Below are 17,746 nucleotides of genomic sequence, written 5' to 3' on the forward strand. Positions count from 1 at the left end.
TGTTCTCCCCCCTGTCACCCATGTCCACCCCCCTGTCACCCATGTCCACCCCCCTGTCATCTCTGTCACCCATGTCCTACCCCCCTGTCACCCATGTCCACTCCCCTGTAACCCATGTCCACCCCCCTGTCATCCCTGTCACCCATGTCCACCCCCCCCTGTCACCCATGTCCACCCCAATGTCATCCCTGTCACCCATGTCCTATCCCCCCCCCCCCTGTCACCCATGGCCATTCATTTTGTGGTGTTGGGAAACCCCTTGGAGCCCTGCTGGCTCATCGAGGATCAGGGCCCTTTAAGTGGTGTTACTCTGGTAGCTCTGGATGTAAATATAGCAATATACTCAATGGTATAAGTATACAGTCCAGTGTTTCCCAACCAGGGTGCCTCCAGCTGGTGCAAAACTACAACTCCCAGCATGCCCGGACAGCCTAAGTTTGTCCAGGCATGCTGGGAGTTATAGTTTTACAATAGCTGGAGGCACCCTGGTTGGGAAACACCGATCCAGTCCATACTCATCCCACACCATGGCCAGTTAGGATGTCAGGTGTGTACACTGTCCGTAATAATGTTATAATAACATGTCCACCCCCCTGTCACCCCTGTCCACCCCGCTGTCACCCATGTTCACCCTCCTGTCACCCCTGTTCACCCCCTGTCACCCCTGTTCACCCTCCTGTCACCCCTGTTCACCCTCTGTCACCCATGTCCACCCTACCTTCTCACCTATGTCCACCCTCCTATCATCCTGTCACTCATGTCCGCCTTGTCCACTCCCCTGTCACCGATGTTTTACCCCCGTCTACCCCCGTAGTCTACCCTGTCACCCATGTCCACCCTCCTGTTCACCCATCTGTCCCTTTGTTACCCCAGTCCACCCCTCTGTCACTCCTGTCCCTCTTTTACCCCCTTGTCACCCTTGTCCACCCCTCTGACCCCCTGTCTCCCATGTCCACCCTCCTGTCATTCATGTCCACCCCACCATCCAACCTTCTGTCACCCCAGTCCATCCCTGTCACCCATGTTCACCCTCCATTGTCCACCCCCCTGACCACATCCTTGTCACCCATGTCCACCCCTATTCACCCCTCTGTCACCCCTGTCCACCCCTCTGTTACCACCCATGTTCACTCTTCTATACCCATCTGTCACCCTCTGTACACCCCTCTACACCCCTCTGTACACTCCTCTACACCCCTCTGTCACCCATGTACACTCCTCTACACCCCTCTGTCACCCATGTACACTCCTCTACACCCCTCTGCCACCCATGTACACCCCTCTAAACCCCTCTGTCACCCATGTACACCCATCTACACCCCTCTGTCACCCATGTACACTCCTCTATACCCCTTTTTCACCCATGTACACTCCTCTATACCCCTCTTTCACCCATGTACACTCCTCTACACCCCTCTTTGACCCATATACACTCCTCTACACCCCTCTGTCACCGATGTACACTCCTCTATCACCCATGTACACCCCTCTACACCCATCTGTCACCCATGTACACTCCTCTACACCCATCTGTCACCCATGTTCACTCCTCTACACCCCTCTGTACACCCCTCTGTCACCCATGTACACTCTTTTACACCCCTCTGTCACCCATGTACACTCTTCTACACCCCTCTGTCACCCATGTATACTCCTCTACAACCCTCTGTCACCCATGGAAAAAAAAGTGTGGAGCCTAATAGGTTTGTTTTGCAGGTTTAACAGTGAAGAATTGTGTTTGGAAGAAATCTTGATGATGGCCCGGACCAAATGGAGAAGAAAAGGTAACTAAGCAAATTAGAGAAGACGCCATTGGTTGCTGTATAAAGCAGCACTTTAAACTACATACCCACTGATAAATAGATATAGTGCATTGCCTTTTTTTTTTTTATCGCGCTTGGGGGGCCTCAGATATATTTTTGCCTAAGGCCTCAAAAAGTCTAGATCCGCCTCTGGCTTTGCTATTTGAGTACTTTACTGTAGTGTAGCAAGTAATTTATGACATTATTTGAATCTATCAGAGAGGTTCCATCTTTACAGTGAATAAATAAATATAATTTCAAAATATAATAGCAAATGAGATCTAGAAATAGAAAATAGGGGTATCTTACACTGCGCAATTGAATGGTAGCACCATATTGTTCCAGGAAGACTTGCGTCAAAGCAGCATTTTCTGTTATAACACTCTCTGGCAGTAATTACGGCGGGACCACATGGTTTTCTGTCCAAGGGGCTCACAGCGCACTGGATATTGTCTACAACACAATCATTTGTTATTAATACTGATGTATTATTACTGAATCAATATCTCTAGTGTTATAGTACTTACTTTGTGACCATTTATGGAAGCACCACTTCACCTCACTGGTTTTAAGACTTGAGTCAAAACAGCAGTTTCTCCTTTCACAATCATATTGAGTAATACCAAACTCTCCACATTCTCTTCTTAAATGAGGAGTTCCTCCACATTCATTTGCTGTTACCATAAAAAACAACTATTATTTTGTTGGGAAATGAATCATAATGTGTCCTTATAATATTACCTGTGGTGGTTTACAGTATTACTAAATCCTCTACAGTAAGGAATCTACCATGTCATGGTATGGATCCATAAAAATGTAGATTTTTTTTAACACTTACTGTAAAATCTCTTTCTCGAAGGATCCATTGGGGGACACAGACCGTGGGTGTATGCTGCTGTCTCTAGGAGGTGTGTGACACTATGGTAATACATAAAGTCGGCTCCTCCCAGCAGGATATACCCGCCTTCAGGCTCTGAGCTAATCAGTTTAAGTTCCAGAGCAATAGGAGGAGACCATCAGGTCAAAGAAAGACCAAAAACTGAGGACCAGAAGAACAAACATAACTGGACACACCCTCGGACAGAGAACCAAAGGAAAAATCCAAAAAAGGGCGGGAGCTGTGTCCCCCAATGGATCCTTCGAGAAAGAGATTTTACGATAAGTGTTAAAAAATCTCCTTTTCTCTATCGGCTCCATTGGGGGACAGAGACCGTGGGACGTACCAAAGCCGTCCCTTGGGTGGGCAGACAATCAGTCAGGCAGATGGCTGTTCCACTGCCGCCTGCAACACTTTACTACCCAGACTAGCATCAGCCGATGCGAAAGTATGAACTCTGTGAAACCTCGAGACAGTGTGCAAAGACGACCAGGTAGCCGCCTTGTAATCTGCGAGGCCGAGGCTCTATTCTGGAGAGCTCAGGATGCCCCAACTGAACGGGTAGAGTGACCCACAACCCTGAAAGGAGGGATCTTCTACTTACAGCGATAGGCTTCCGAAATGGCGGACCGAATCCACCGAAAAACGGTGGTCATGGAAGCAGGTTGTCCCTTGCGACAACCTTCCGTAAGGATGAAAAAGGAAGCACACTGACGAAACGAAGAGGTGATGGAGAGATAAGACCGAACAGTCCGAACTACGTCCAACATGTGTAGTAAGCGCTCCTTAGGATGAGAAGGAGCAGGACAGAAGGACGGGAGGACAATGTCCTCATTGAGAAGAAAAGGCCGAGACCACCTTAGGCAAAAAGGAAGGGTCTGGCCTGAAAATTACCTTGTCCTGGTTGATCACCAGGAACGGAGAATGGCAGGAGAGAGCTGCCAATTCAGACACCCTCCGGATGGAGGGGATAACAACAAGAAACGCCACTGTCCAAGAAGGTAGACGGAGAGACACCTCTCTAAGGGGCTCAAAGGGTGCACCCTGGAGGGCACTCAGAACCAAAATCAAGTCCCAAGGGGGAGAGGGTGACCGATAAGGAGGGACAGCGTGCGCCACTCCTTGAAGGAAGATCCGGATATGAGAGTTAGAAGCCAGGGGCCACTGGAAAGGAACAGTAAGGGCCGAAACCAGACCTTAAAGAGAACTGAGAGACAACTCCAGTTCCAACCCTGACTGCAAAAAGGAGAGAAGACGGGTAACCAAGAAGGTTACCAGGGAGAAGTCCTGAGCTTCACACCAACGAAAATAAGATCGCCAAGTACGGTGGTAAATTCTTGCGGAAGAGGGCTTACGAGCCTTGAGCATGGTGTTAATGACTTGGGAAGAGAACCTGCGGGCCCTCAAAACCGCAGTCTCAATCGCCACGCCGTCAAATGCAGCGACTGTAAATTGGGGTGGCAAAGAGGACCCTGAGAGAGAAGGTCCGGGCAGAGCGGAGCGGAAGGCGCAGTGGAGCGTCGTCCAGGAGCCTGACTACGTTGGCGTACCAGGACCTTAGAGGCCAATTTGGAGCTACCAGAATGGCGGGGATGTCCTCTGTCATGAGCGTCCTCCGCACCCTGGGAAGGAGCGGAAGAGGAGGGAACAGATAGGGTAGAGCAAACCCCACCCAGGGAATCACTAGGGCGACCACGGCCAGAGCCTGAGCACTCCTGGAATGTGAATTGCCGAAATGGCCGGAACCTTGCTCTCCGCCCAGGTGAGAATCTTGGTTACCACGTCATTGCTGCTGAGCTGCTAGTACCGCCATGTCGATTTATGTACGCCACGGTCTTGGCATTGTCCGACTGAACGCGGACAGGACGGGACTGAAGACGGGCCTCCCAATGAAGAAGACAAAGAAGAATCGCCCGTAATTCCAATATGTTTATTGGAAGAAGGGTCTCCTGGGAAGACCAGAGTCCCTGAACCGTCCGATCTCTGAACACGCCGCCCCAGCCCGACAGGCTGGCATCCGTTGTAACAACATGCCAGTGAAGGGGAAGAAACGACCGCCCCTGGGAAGAAGGGGAGAGCGGAGCCAACCAGAGCAGAGCCTGATGGACCCTGCAAGGGAGAACAATCTGACGATCGAGGGACAGAGGAGACCTGTTCCACGACTTCCATACAAATGCGGATGGAGACTGATACCTGGGTCCGAAGGGAGCGGACTCCCGACCGGAGCGTCAGACGTTTGTCCGGCGGAAGACAAATTCGGGCAGAAGCCGTGTCGAATCGAAGACCCAGGAAGGTCAGAGACTGGGCAGGACGGCGGACTGACTTGTCCCGGTTAACCATCCACCCGAAGCGAGTCAGAGTGTGGTGAGTGATGTCCAGATTCTCCAGAGTCTGGGCTCTGGTTGGAGCCTTGATGAGAAGGCCGTCCAGATAGGGTATCACTGAGATTCCCCTCGACCGAAACAGGCCCATCACTGGCGCAAGGACCTTTGTAAAGAATCGAGGAGCCAAGGCTAGACCGAAGGGGAGGGCTACGAATTGAAAGTACCCCTCCGGAAACGCAAAGCGGATGTACCGATGAAGGCCTGGGAATATTGGTGGTAGGAGTTAGGCATCCTTGATGTCCACCGATGAAAGGAACACCCCTTGTTCCAGAGACGCCACCACCGAACAGAGCATTCCATTTAGAAGTGGCGGACGAGAAGAAGACGGTAGAGACGCTTGAGGTCTAGGATTGGTCGCAAAAAAACGTCTTTCTTGGGGACCACAAAAGGAATTGAATAGAAACCCCCAAAACCGTTCCCCTGGAGGAACGGGAACAATCATCCCCTGGAGAAGCAGAGACTGGAGAGCCGCTCGAAATTGCTTCGCTAGAGGAGGAGATCGGGGGGCCCGGAATCGAAAAAAAGCGATCCCTCGGAAGGGAGGCGAATTTGATTTGGTAACCTTTGGACACCATGTCCCTGACCCAAAAGTCCTTAATGTGCGAGGTCCCGATGTCTCGAAGAAGCAAGAGACGGCCTCCCACCTGAGAAGAAACCGCAGGTGGGGGCCTAACTTCATGCAGAAGTGGGTTTGCGGTTGCCTGATTTGAGCGAAAAACGGACGGACCGGTTGGAGTCTGACTTCACACCAACGGGCTCAGTAGAGCCATGCATCTTGGTATTACAGTGCTTTACAGAGAAAATAAGTCACTGAAGTCCCAGGCTTCTGTTTAGAGGGAGAAACAGCCCTGGGTACGGGCATAATGAGAAAAAAGACTGTGTCCCCTGTCAGCTGCAGAGAGGAGAGCTCGCTCCATGCAGCTATGGTGAAGGCCAGCCAATAGGAAGAGAGGGGCGTGCCCGAAGCCAGGCACTAACTAACAGACCCCTTCTGACTGAAAATTGCGCCCCCGGCGCTGATTGGAGGCTGCATCACACCTCTAAGAGCTCCCAGCCCTGTGGGCGGAGCTGTAGACCGACCGTGAAGAACTGTCATGGCGCCCACTCCTTGTCCCGAATAGAGCAGGCGGCCTAACGCCGGCAGAGGCTGCCGGAGAAGTGAAACTAAGCCGGCGCTGAGAACACCCGGCCCGTACCAGCGCCGCGGCTGTCAGCCACGTATAAGGCGCTGATTGCATAGTGAAAGTAAAGCCAGCGCTGAGAGTGCCCGGCCCGTAACAGCCGCATATAAGGCTGACAGCCGCATATAAGGCACTGAGGACATAGTGCACTAAACACACACACATATAAAGTGAAGTGCCCCACACACACATATAAAGTGGAGTGCTCCATATTTACTGCCCCCTTAGGTGCCACTGCTTCCCCGGAATAAATGCAGCCCCTGTATGAGCCAGCTCCATAAGAAAGGTGTGCCAAAAACAGGGGGTCTCCAGAGGTTGCAAGTCCGTACCTGTGGAGAAAAGTACTTACATCAGTCAGAAGAACTTACCTGATGGAGTCTTCAGTGAAGTCTTCAGTCAGCTTTAGTTACCTGCATCACGCCTGGCTGCTATGCGTGAGCGAGGCGAGCAGGGAAATAGGGGGTCCCGGACCCATGAGGTATCACCCAGGCGCTGACCGTTGGCGAGGGGGGGTGAACAGTGCATATACTCAATGTCTGTGCCCCCTTACTCGCAATGGGGAAACAGGGAACAGAAAAGAAAAGGGAATAAAAAACTAACACGTCCCTATACTAGGAAAACAAAAAAAACAGAAGACCTGGTCTGGAGCAAACCAGACCATGTCCACCTCCTTCAGACACTAAGCTTAAACTGATTAGCTCAGAGCCTGAAGGCGGGTATATCCTGCTGGGAGGAGCCGACTTTTTTTTATTACCATAGTGTCACACAACTCCTAGAGACAGCAGCATACACCCACGGTCTGTGTCCCCCAATGGAGTCGATCGAGAAAAATGTCAATGCATTTCTTTGTGCCCTACTGTCTTATGACTCTTTCACTTGTTTTACATTTTGTTGTGCTGCGGCCTTGTGCCAAAATAAAGTAAACATTTTCTCCATCATTCTGTACTCAATACCCCATCATGACAAAGTTAAAATAGAATGTTACAAATCTTTCCTAATATATTGTAAAGGAAAAACTAAAATATTGAATTGACATTAAAGGGGTTCTCTGGGGAACTAAACCCAGAGCCAATCCTTTCCCTCTCACCAACCTATTTATTTGTCTAAATATCATTCATTAGCTGTATGGAGCAGTTTTCCTCTTTCAGCTGTCACTTATATGCAGGGAGTGTGAGAAAGACATCATTATCAGATCCTGCTTGTCTCTGTGCAAACCCCTCAGTGAGACTATCCCCCACCCTCCTGGAAGACAAACACCACATGATTTCTGTATTCACAGCCACACCTCCCCTCTCCCTCCCTTTCCCTGTGTGAGGATTTTGCCGGCAGATAAGTCTCCTCTGCACATAACGCTGCTCTTTTCCTGCTGTAGATCTTATCACTGACTGCTGCCATTTAGAGCACAGCATGATTTATTTCTGGGGGTATGGATAATTTGAAAGAAAAGACATATACAGTGTTTTTACAACAACACAGCATGCACACAGATAGTAAAAGCAGTTGGCTGGCAGCCATTACACAGAGCCGCACTGACTGCTGGGAGTTGTAGTCTGGGCTGCAAGCAAGGAAAAATATTTAGGAGACAACTGGGGCCTCAGGAGCTAACAAAATCACATGGATAACTACAGGGGACACAGAACAGGTATTGTGGTGGCTTTGGGGCCCCAGTGCTCTCTGCTGACACCTCTGTCTGTGTCAGGAACTGTCCAGAGCAGGAGAGGTTTGCTATGGGCATTGGCTTGTATGCTGTACAGTTCCTGAAAACTTTTTGTCAAGGGTTCTAAAAATGTTGCCAGGTGGCCCAGGCCTGGCTGGAGGTAGTAGCAGCAAGGCTGATGGTGGACCAGTGGAACTGGTAGTTGCCAGTGGACAGCATAAGGTGGAAAAAATGTTTTTTGTTAAATTAGACCCATGCCTGGATAGAGGTAGCATCAGCAGAAAGGGTGATGGTCGACTAGTGGCACTGTTAGTAGCCAGTGGACTGCAGGATTTAGAAAAATTTAGTTTTCATTAAATTTGACCAGGAGGCCCAAGCCTAACTCGAGGTAGCAGCAGCAGCAAGGGTGATGGTAGACTAGTGGCACTGGTAGTAGCATGTGGACTGCGGAGGTGTTTTTTGTTAAATCAGGCCTGGCTGCAGGTAGCAGCAGCAGCCAGAGTTAAGATGGACTAGAGGGAATGGAAACATCTGAATTGACGTTAAATGTCCCATGTTTTTGTGGGTTTCAAGGCCTGGAAGTCAAATTATTCAGAGCATGGATTGTTCTGCACACTGACAACTGCATGAAGTGGTTCACCCTCAACACCACATTGTGGGGACTCCTGGTAACTGTAGCCACTGGCCAGTGGACAGCAGAAGGTGGTGAGATAGTGTTGGCTGTAGCCACCAGACCAGAGGCATTGGTGAACTATGTATACTTCCAGCCAGGCTTTGTGATACTTCTCATGTGTTGAGGTAGAGGCCTAATTCCTAAATTTGGACCCTGCCCATGCTTTACTTTCTCTGTAAATACAACACTGTGCCTGCTTTCCTAGTAAAGAATTTCCTTGTAGAGAATTTCCATATGGTGGGATACCATCTATAGCTGAGTACATCACAACCTGACTGTGCCCCTGTTCTAGAATGTTTTTTTTATTTAAGCCTTCATATCCAGTATCAGTGCCTTGTTAGTTGCTGTTGAGCTTTTTAGACCACAAACATCCAATTCTCCCAAAGGGGATTCCCAGGGTTAATAATCCAAAGATTTCCAAAATCCAGTCTGGGCTAACGCCCTTCTGGAACTAAATTCCCAAACTAGGGAACAACTAATGTTTTAAAAACTATTCTTTATTAAATCATGTTAAAATCTTGACAAAATGTGTGAAACTCAAAAAATATGATGTGAGTTAAAAGCACAGCCTTTGGACTCCTATTTGTTATCCATATGGTTGATCAAATAACTCCCAGCCGGGATGCTATTACATATTCTCCACTATGGAGCTTCCTAACTGTTCCAACACATTTATGTATCGCCTGATCCAAATGGCTGCTGGTTAGAATGCAAAACACTGACACCCCCCGAGGTTTCGCCGGCCGTAACCTACTTTATCAAGGGCCGAGATATTAAAGGAGTAGTCCAGTGGTGACTCAGTGGTGAACAACTTATCCCCTATCCTAAGGATAGGGGATAAGTTGCAGATCGCGGGGGGTCAGACCTCTGGGGCCCCCCACGATCTCCTGTACGGAGCCCCGACAGCCCGAGGGAAGGGGGCGTGTCAACTTCCGCACAAAGCGGTGGCCGACACGCCCCCTCAATACAACTCTTTGGCAGAGCCGAAGCGCTGCCTTCAGCAATCTCCGGCTCTGCCATTGAGATGTATTGAGGGGGCGTGTCGGCTGCCGCTTCGTGCGGAGGTCAACACCCGCTATCTGGCCGGAGAGCAGGCCCCCGTACAGAGAGATCGCAGGGGGCCCCAGCGGTCGGACCCCCCGCGATCTCAAACTTATCCCCTATCCTTAGGATAGGGGATAAGTTTTTCACCACTGGACTACCCCTTTAATGACAATATACCATATCCTCATGGGTTAAATAGTCTCTGTAAGTGTGTACAAATTTGATTTTCACTTTGTACCAATCTTGTCACACCAAGTCATTTTAGTAACTCCCCTTATATGTAATCAACTCCCTGAATGGTTAATTATTCCCCATGGGGTCTTAAAGTAACCAATGATTAACTTACCACCTAGTTGTTCTTTGGATCCCTTGTAAATAACATATTCTTTTGAGTTCTGTATTTCCGGGTTCCTGACATGTCATGTGATGTCTCATGTGACCTTTCTTTCCTAAGTCCGGTCATGTGAGTATACTACGTAGTGCCTTGTCACCGTTCACATGACTAAAACGGTAGTTTAGCTACGTATTTACACTATATCTGTGCATGCACACTGCACTGAATCTGCAGTTCTGATGTATTTCATCAATTTGACCAGCATAATCATATTATATGTGACTGTTGTATATTTATTATGACAATATCAGGTGTGTTCTATAAGAATACCCTAAGTTATATGATTAGACATTAAAGGGGTTCTCCGGTGCTTAGACATCTTATCCCATATCCAAAGGATAGGGGATAAGATGCCTGATCGCGGGGGTCCCACGTCCCATGTTTGCTCCGGGTCTGATTACCGTCGACCACAGGGCCGTCGGTGTGTGACGTCACGCCTCTGCCCCCGTGTGACGTCACGCTCCGCCCCTCAATGCAAGCCTACGGGAGGGGATAAGATGTCTAAGCGCCGGAGAACCCCTTTAACTCTCAACATATTGGAGTATATTTTTAAATAGAATTGTGGTATTTACCCTCTATGTAGTTAATTTAGGATATATAATTCTCTTCACAAATAGTAACTCCTTTATTTTAGTTTAGGTGTAATTATACTTAAATTTACTGTAAGTTTTTATAGTTTATTCTTCTTTTCATTTTATTTTATTTTATATATGTTCCCATAGGTCTCCATTATGGGAGAGCTATGGTAACATATGTAAAATAAAATAAAATGAAAAAAGAAGAAACTATGCCAAGTCTTTATTATAGTAAATGAATAAAAGTCATGTAGAAATGTAAATAGTGAGTTAGGTCTTTATCTAAATAAACTAGATTAGGAGGAGAAAAGAGGGGAGGGGTATCTAATAATATCTTACTCGAATCTTCTGGAGCGAAGCACCATTTATCTCTGGGAAGACTTGAGTTGAAGCAGCATCCTCTGTCATAACAGGCTCTGGCGTTAGCTACGGGCTCACCACACATTCTTCTTTTAAAGGGGCTCATACCACACTGGGCCTCATCTACAACACAATCATTTGTCTGTCATTAATACTGATGCATAGTTACTGGTTCTATGTCTGCAATATTATAGTACTTACTTTGTGTCTTAGTATAGAAGCACTTTGTTGCAGAACTACGGGAGTCAAAGCAGCAGTTTCTCCTTTTGCAGTCAATCTGACTAATCCCATTAAATCCACATTCCCTTCTGTGCCCATTAGGTCCACCACACTCGATTGCTGTTACCATAAAAAAAATGGTTAGAATATGTACCATATTATAATATTACTTGATTGGTTTGTTTACAGTATTACTAAGTCCTCTACTGTAAGGAATCTACAGTATCATGGTATGGAGCCATAAAACAGTGTCCATGCATTTCTATGAGACCATTCTATACCTTCATATGACACCAGATTTATATTATGCACAAATGTGACCCAAAAGGTAAACCACAGCTACACCCGGGAGAAAAATATATAACAGATAAATAACCATTGGAGGAAATAGTGATGCTCGTATATTATGCACCCTTTACTAATGGGTAAACATAAAACACATCCTTTTCTAAGAAATAATTGAAAACTAGAAATATTGGTGTAAGTAAATAATACGGTTAAAATACAAAGCAATAACAATGCTCTTCATAAAAATGAATATTGATTGGATGTGAAAATATAACAATATTAACAAAGCATTACAAGCTGCCTATATGGGGGGGGGGGGGGGGGGAGATATGGACTTCCGGAACGCTATTCCAGAGGGAGCATGGCGCATGGCTGAAATGAAAGACAGTGTGGGCAGAAGCCGGAATAGCGTTCCGGAGGTCCAACTCTCCCCCTTATATAGGCCCCCCACACACATTCTATTGCCCCAAGAGAAAGAAGTGAAAATGGCGTTCAGGGTCAGGGAGTAGAACCTTAATACCATAATAATATATTAGAGTGTGTATTTTTCGCCGTATAAGACGCACTTTTTCTTCCCCAAAACTGGGGGGAAAAATTCGGTGCGTCTTATACGGCGAATACACCCCTATCGCAGCAGTCCCTGCGGCCATCAACGGCCAGGACCCGCGGCTAATACAGGACATCACCGATCGCGGTGATGCCCTGTATTAACCCTTCAGACGCGGCAATCAAAGCTGACCGCTGCATCTGAAGAGAAAGTGACACTAACCCGGCTGTTCAGTTGGGCTGTTCGGGACCGCCGCGATTTCACCGTGGTGGTCCCGAACAGCCCGACTGAATAGCCGGGTTAGTGCTTACGGGACACCGGGAGGGACCTTACCTGCCTCCTCGGTGTCTTCTCCGTTCAGGGATCCCCTGTATGCCGGCGCTCTCCTTCCTCATCATCACGTCGTCGCGTACGTGCGTCGGCGTGCATAACAACGTGATGGCGGCGACGGAGAGCCAGGATACCCGGCCGGCAGCAGAGACGTTCCGGAGCGACGGGGATACGGTGACAGCGATGGAGCGACATCCAGGGCAGCGGTGGCGGGTCCGGAGCGGCGGGGACACGTGAGTATTACCTCCTCCTGCAGTGGTCTTCAATCTGCAGACCTCCAGATGTTGCAAAACTACAACTCCCAGCATGCCCGGACAGCCAACGGCTGTCCAAGCATGCTGGGAGTTGTAGTTTTGCAACATCTGGAGGTCCGCAGGTTGAAGACCACTATTGGGTTAAAAATCTTTATTTTTTTAGATTTTGCCCCTAAAAATTGGGTGCGTCTTATACGCCGGTGCGTCCTATAGGGTGAAAAATACGGTACTTTAGGGAAACACTCGTACCTTATAGCCATTGTTGGTTTACTTACTGTATTTGATGATTTGTTCCCAAGACTAATAATATTATTCCCTGAATATTATACACTGTACACAGTATTATCACCCTCCTGTGTATAATTCATTACCCTCCCCAGTTGGTTTACAATATGATTTAAAAATTATACATGTTCACAGAGTGGTGCAAAACTGGTTTTTGCATATGTAAGTAATATGTATCCTTTGGCTGATAGTAGAGATGAGCGTATTGAAGCTGACGAACCCGAATTCCTTACAAATTTATTAAAATATTCGATTTGCAACAAATGCAAATATCCTACGATTCTGTTGCATGAATTGCTTCATTAAACTCCATTTACTGTGGTCCAGGCTCCAGGGCATCTACAATGGCGGATCCACATGTCAGCACATGGGCAAGGAACGCTGGGAAAGCAAGGCAGGAAGGGAAGTAGGCGGGATGACCCTGAATCTCATGCAGTATGCAGCCTATTAGCAGCCAGTCACCCCTGTGATGTCACAGCCCTATATTCGGCAGCCATTTTGCGGCTCGTCATCTCATTCATTACACTGCAGAGAGATAGGATGAACATCGCTGTGTGTGTGTTACACAGAAAAGCTTGTTGCAGCAGCATTTCACCTCTTAGTCCCCTCAGCCTTCTGAAGGATACAGAGCACAGTGTTTTTGCACAGAAATTAATTCTTACTGCAGCGATTAACCACTCAGTCACTGTGAACAGCATTGTATTACAGAGAGGGCCAGAGACCTGTGTGTTGCCTCAGCTGCAGAAAAAATTTCACAGGAGAGAGAAATCATTTTTTAGGGCAAAGCTGTGTCTTTGTTCCACAACAACTGGTCTGCTGGTTATACTAGTCTGTAGACAGTATAATCCATACCCAGAAGTCCATTCCTAATAGTATTTGAAAGAGAGTCTTTTTGCAATTTTGGGTTTAGTACACAATGACTGTGTGCTCCGGCATTGTTGTGTACTGCTGGTGCTGTGGGCAATTTTTTTTTGCGTACTGTAGTGCATTTTTCTGCCCTCATAAGTGCATACCACATACCTACATCTAAGTGGTGTACTATTTTGTACCTGTTAATCTTTCAGGGTCCTACATACTGTGAAAGGACAGCCAAAAGTATTCACCGGCTGATGTTTTAGTCCAAAACGTTATTTTAAGCTTACTGAAGCGCGTTTTTCTGCCCTGTTTGTTCCACCACAAATGGTCTGCTGGTTATACTAGTCAGTAGACGGTATATAAATACCCAGCAGTCTATTCCTAATAGTCTGTCAAAAAGTGCAATTTTGTGTTTAGTACACAGCGACTGTGTGCTGCAGCACTGTTGTGTACTGCTGGTGTTGTGCAAAAATATGTTTATTAAGCATACTGTATCACATTTTTCTGCCCTCATAAGTGTAGCACATTTTTCTGCCCTCACTAAGTAGTGTACTATTTTGTTCCTGTTAATCTGTCAAGGGCCTAGATACTGTGAAAGTCCAGGCAAAAGTAATCACTGGCTGATGTTTTACTAAAATATTTTTTTAAGCGTACTGTAGCACATTTCTCTGCCCTCATAAGTGTATACCTTATACCTACATCTAAGTAGTGTACTTTTTTTGCACCAGTTAATCTGTCAAGGGCCTAGATACTGTAAAAGGACAGTCAGTCAAAAGTACACACCTGCTGCTGTTCTAGACAAATGCTGTTTTAAGTGTAGTGAAGCGTATTGTACTCCCCTCATATACGCACTAAGTACAGTCATGGCCGTAAATGTTGGCACCCCTTAAATTTTTGAAGAAAATGCAGTATTTCTCACAGAAAAGTATTGCAGTAACACATGTTTTGCTATACACATGTTTATTCCCTTTGTGCGTAATGGAACTAAACCAAAAAAGGGAGGAAAAAAAAACTAAATGGACATTTAAATGTCGACGGATATTTGTGCTGACACTGATGCTCCCTGAGCCTGCAGGACAGCTTGAATATCTTTGGAACTTGTTTGGGGCTGCTTATCCACCATCCGGACTATCCTGTGTTGACATCTTTCATAAATTTTTCTCTTCCGTCCACATCCAGGGAGATTAGCTACAGTGCCATAGGTTGCAAACTTCTTGATAATGTTGCGTACTGTGGACAAAGGCAAATCTAGATCTCTGGAGATGGACTTGTAACCTTGAGATTGTTGATATTTTTCCACAATTTTGGTTCTCAAGTCCTCTGTCGTCCATGCTTAGTGTGGCACACACAGATACACAATGCAAAGACTAAGTGAACTTCTCTCCTTTTTATCTGCTTTCAGGTGTGGTTTTTATATTGCCCACACCTGTTATTTGCCCCAGGTCAGTTTAAAGGAGCATCACATGCTTGAAACACTCTTATTTTTCCACAGTGCCAATAATTTTGTCCAGACCATTTTTGGAGTTTGGTGTGACATTATGTCCTATTTGTCCTATTTGCTTTTTTTCCTCCCTTTTTTGGTTTAGTTCCAATACACACAAAAGCAATAAACATGTGTATAGCTAAACATGTGTTACTACAATCCTTTTCTGTGAGAAATACTTAATTTTCGTCATAATTTCAGGGGTGCAAACATTTACATAGAAACATAGAATGTGTCGGCAGATAAGAATCATTTGGCCCATCTAGTCTGCCCAATAATCTGAATACTATCAATAGTCCCTGGCCCTATCTTACATGAAGGATAGCCTTATGCTTATCCCATGCATGTTTAAACTCCTTCACTTTATTTGCAGCGACCACTTCTACAGGAAGGCTATTCCATGCATCCACTACTCTCTCAGTAAAGTAATACTTCCTGAAATTACTTTTAAACCTTTGACCCTCTAATTTAAAATTATGTCCTCTTGTGGTAGTTTTTCTTCTTTATAAATATGCTCTCCTCCTTTACCGTGTTGATTCCCTTTATGCATTTAAAAGTCTCTATCATATCCCCTCTGTCTCTTCTTTCTTCCAAGCTATACATGTTAAGGTCCTTTACCCTTTCCTGTTAAGCTTTATCCTGCAATCCATGTACTAGTTTAGTAGCTCTTCTACAGCCACAACATCAACTTGGACAGATCCCGCCGCTTCCTCCTCCACGCTCTCAGGCCATTGGTCCTGTGACAGTGTGCGACTCCGCCTCCTCATTCTCCACCGTTTCCTCAGCCTCCAATGCCCAGACAAGTATCAGTGGCCTTTCAGCATACCATGTGTGTAGGGCACGACGGTGTCATGCTGTTCTTCACATGGTTTGCCTTGGAGAACAGAGTCACACAGGGGAGGAACTGCTAAAAATAATTTGTAAAGAAATCGGAGCATGGCTTACTCCACGAAAACTGGAAATGGGAACCATGGTGACTGACAACGGGAAGAATATCTTGCATGTGCTGCGACAGGGAAGGCTGGGCCATGTGCCCTGCAAGGCACATGTGTTCAATCTGGTTGTGAAGCAGTACCTGAAGTGTTCTCCCCATTTACAAGACATCCAAACAATGGGAAGGAAACTTTGCATGCACTTCAGCCGCTCGTACACCGCAAAGCACACCCTCTTTGAGCTTCAGCATCAGAATGGTAACCCCTAACATAGGGATGAACAACGTCATTCCACTGCTTCATTTCTTACAACACGTGTTGTTAACTATGGCTGTTCGGGGCATTGGAGACATGGCGCCTACATCTCACGGCCACATGAGCCTCTTGGGTTCTTAACTGGAGGCGGAGGAGGAGTAGAGGGGCACAGTGGAGCACAGTTTAGGTTTCACCAAATGGGCGGTTTTGAATAATACAGAGTAATTTGAAAGGAGAGGAGGAGCAGGAGCAGCTAGAGGGTTATGATGAGGGTGAGACAGAGGACCCAGACACACCGTGGCAGTATGCAGTGGAGAGGGAGGCAGAGAGTCCCTCCAAGTAACTTGCACAAATGGAATGATGCATGCTTACTTGCTTGCGTAGTGACAGTCAAATCGTCACCATTCGGCAGAGGGATGACTTCTGGATCTAGACCTTATTGGACCCTCGCTACTGCCACAAAATAGGGGCCTTTTTTACACCCACTGAGAGAGGACAAAGTGACCTACTACAGAGGCATCCTATGTAGTCAGTTGGCCGATGCCTATTAGACCCTTCATCCATCCCCTCGCAGGTCTGAATTGGGAGGCCCCCTGCGCTCACCTTCCACTTCCTGCTGGGGAGGGGTGGGGTGGCAGGAGCAGTACTAGCTCCATCAGTCACTGATGAGTAGCTTTCTTCACCCGCATAGTGAAGCAACTAATCAGCAGCAGGTAGACGTGGAGCAGGACCTGAACCATCAGGTGGTGGCATACCTTGACATGCCCATTCCAACACACCTTGAAGATCCACTGGACTTCTGGGCAGTAAAACTTTATTTGTGGCCGCAACTAGCAGAGTTTGCCCTGGAAAAACTGTAATGCCCAGCCAGTAGTGTGCCATCAGAGCGGGTGTTTAGTGCGGCGAGGGACATAGTCACCCTAAAAATGTGGAGAGACTGACCTTTGTGAAGATGAATAGGGCATGGATCAGCCAGGATTTCCACCCACCAATGCCTGATGCATCAGAGTAGATTGACCATGGTGCCACACCAACACTTCACAAATAAGGATAAAGCCAAACAGATTTGAGGCGCTGCTCCCCAGTTACAAACATACCTCCGCATCAGACCTTTTTTCACCCAGCTTTGTCACCGGGTACTGGTATTGCCACCCACCACACCACTCTGTCACCGGGTCACTTTCAGGACTCCTGCTGCTGCCATCTCCAGGCTGTATCATTCATCCACTATATGGTATTTCCTCATGCTTCAGCCAACTCCAGGCTGTGCCATTCAGCCACTATATGGTCTTTTCATGCTTCATCCACCTCCAGGCTGTGCAATTCAGACCCTATATTGTCTCCTCATGCT

General features: G+C 47.1%; 1 protein-coding gene across 1 annotated transcript in view; it reads right to left on the reverse strand.

Moving 5' to 3' along the window:
• Positions 1 to 305: 305 nt before the first annotated feature.
• The window catches only part of LOC130277424 (integumentary mucin C.1-like), a 99,684-nt gene continuing 82,243 nt past the window's right edge, over positions 306 to 17,746 (reverse strand). The window contains exons 2-5 of the mRNA XM_056528095.1: positions 11,149 to 11,286; positions 10,927 to 11,070; positions 2,330 to 2,476; positions 306 to 319 (exon numbers count right to left, since the gene is read on the reverse strand). Of these exons, the coding sequence (XP_056384070.1) occupies positions 306 to 319; positions 2,330 to 2,476; positions 10,927 to 11,070; positions 11,149 to 11,286 (443 nt within the window). The remainder of the gene's footprint in view (positions 320 to 2,329; positions 2,477 to 10,926; positions 11,071 to 11,148; positions 11,287 to 17,746) is intronic.

The sequence above is a fragment of the Hyla sarda genome, chromosome 6, assembly GCF_029499605.1.
Source record: "Hyla sarda isolate aHylSar1 chromosome 6, aHylSar1.hap1, whole genome shotgun sequence".
NCBI classification, from domain to species: Eukaryota; Metazoa; Chordata; class Amphibia; order Anura; family Hylidae; genus Hyla; species Hyla sarda.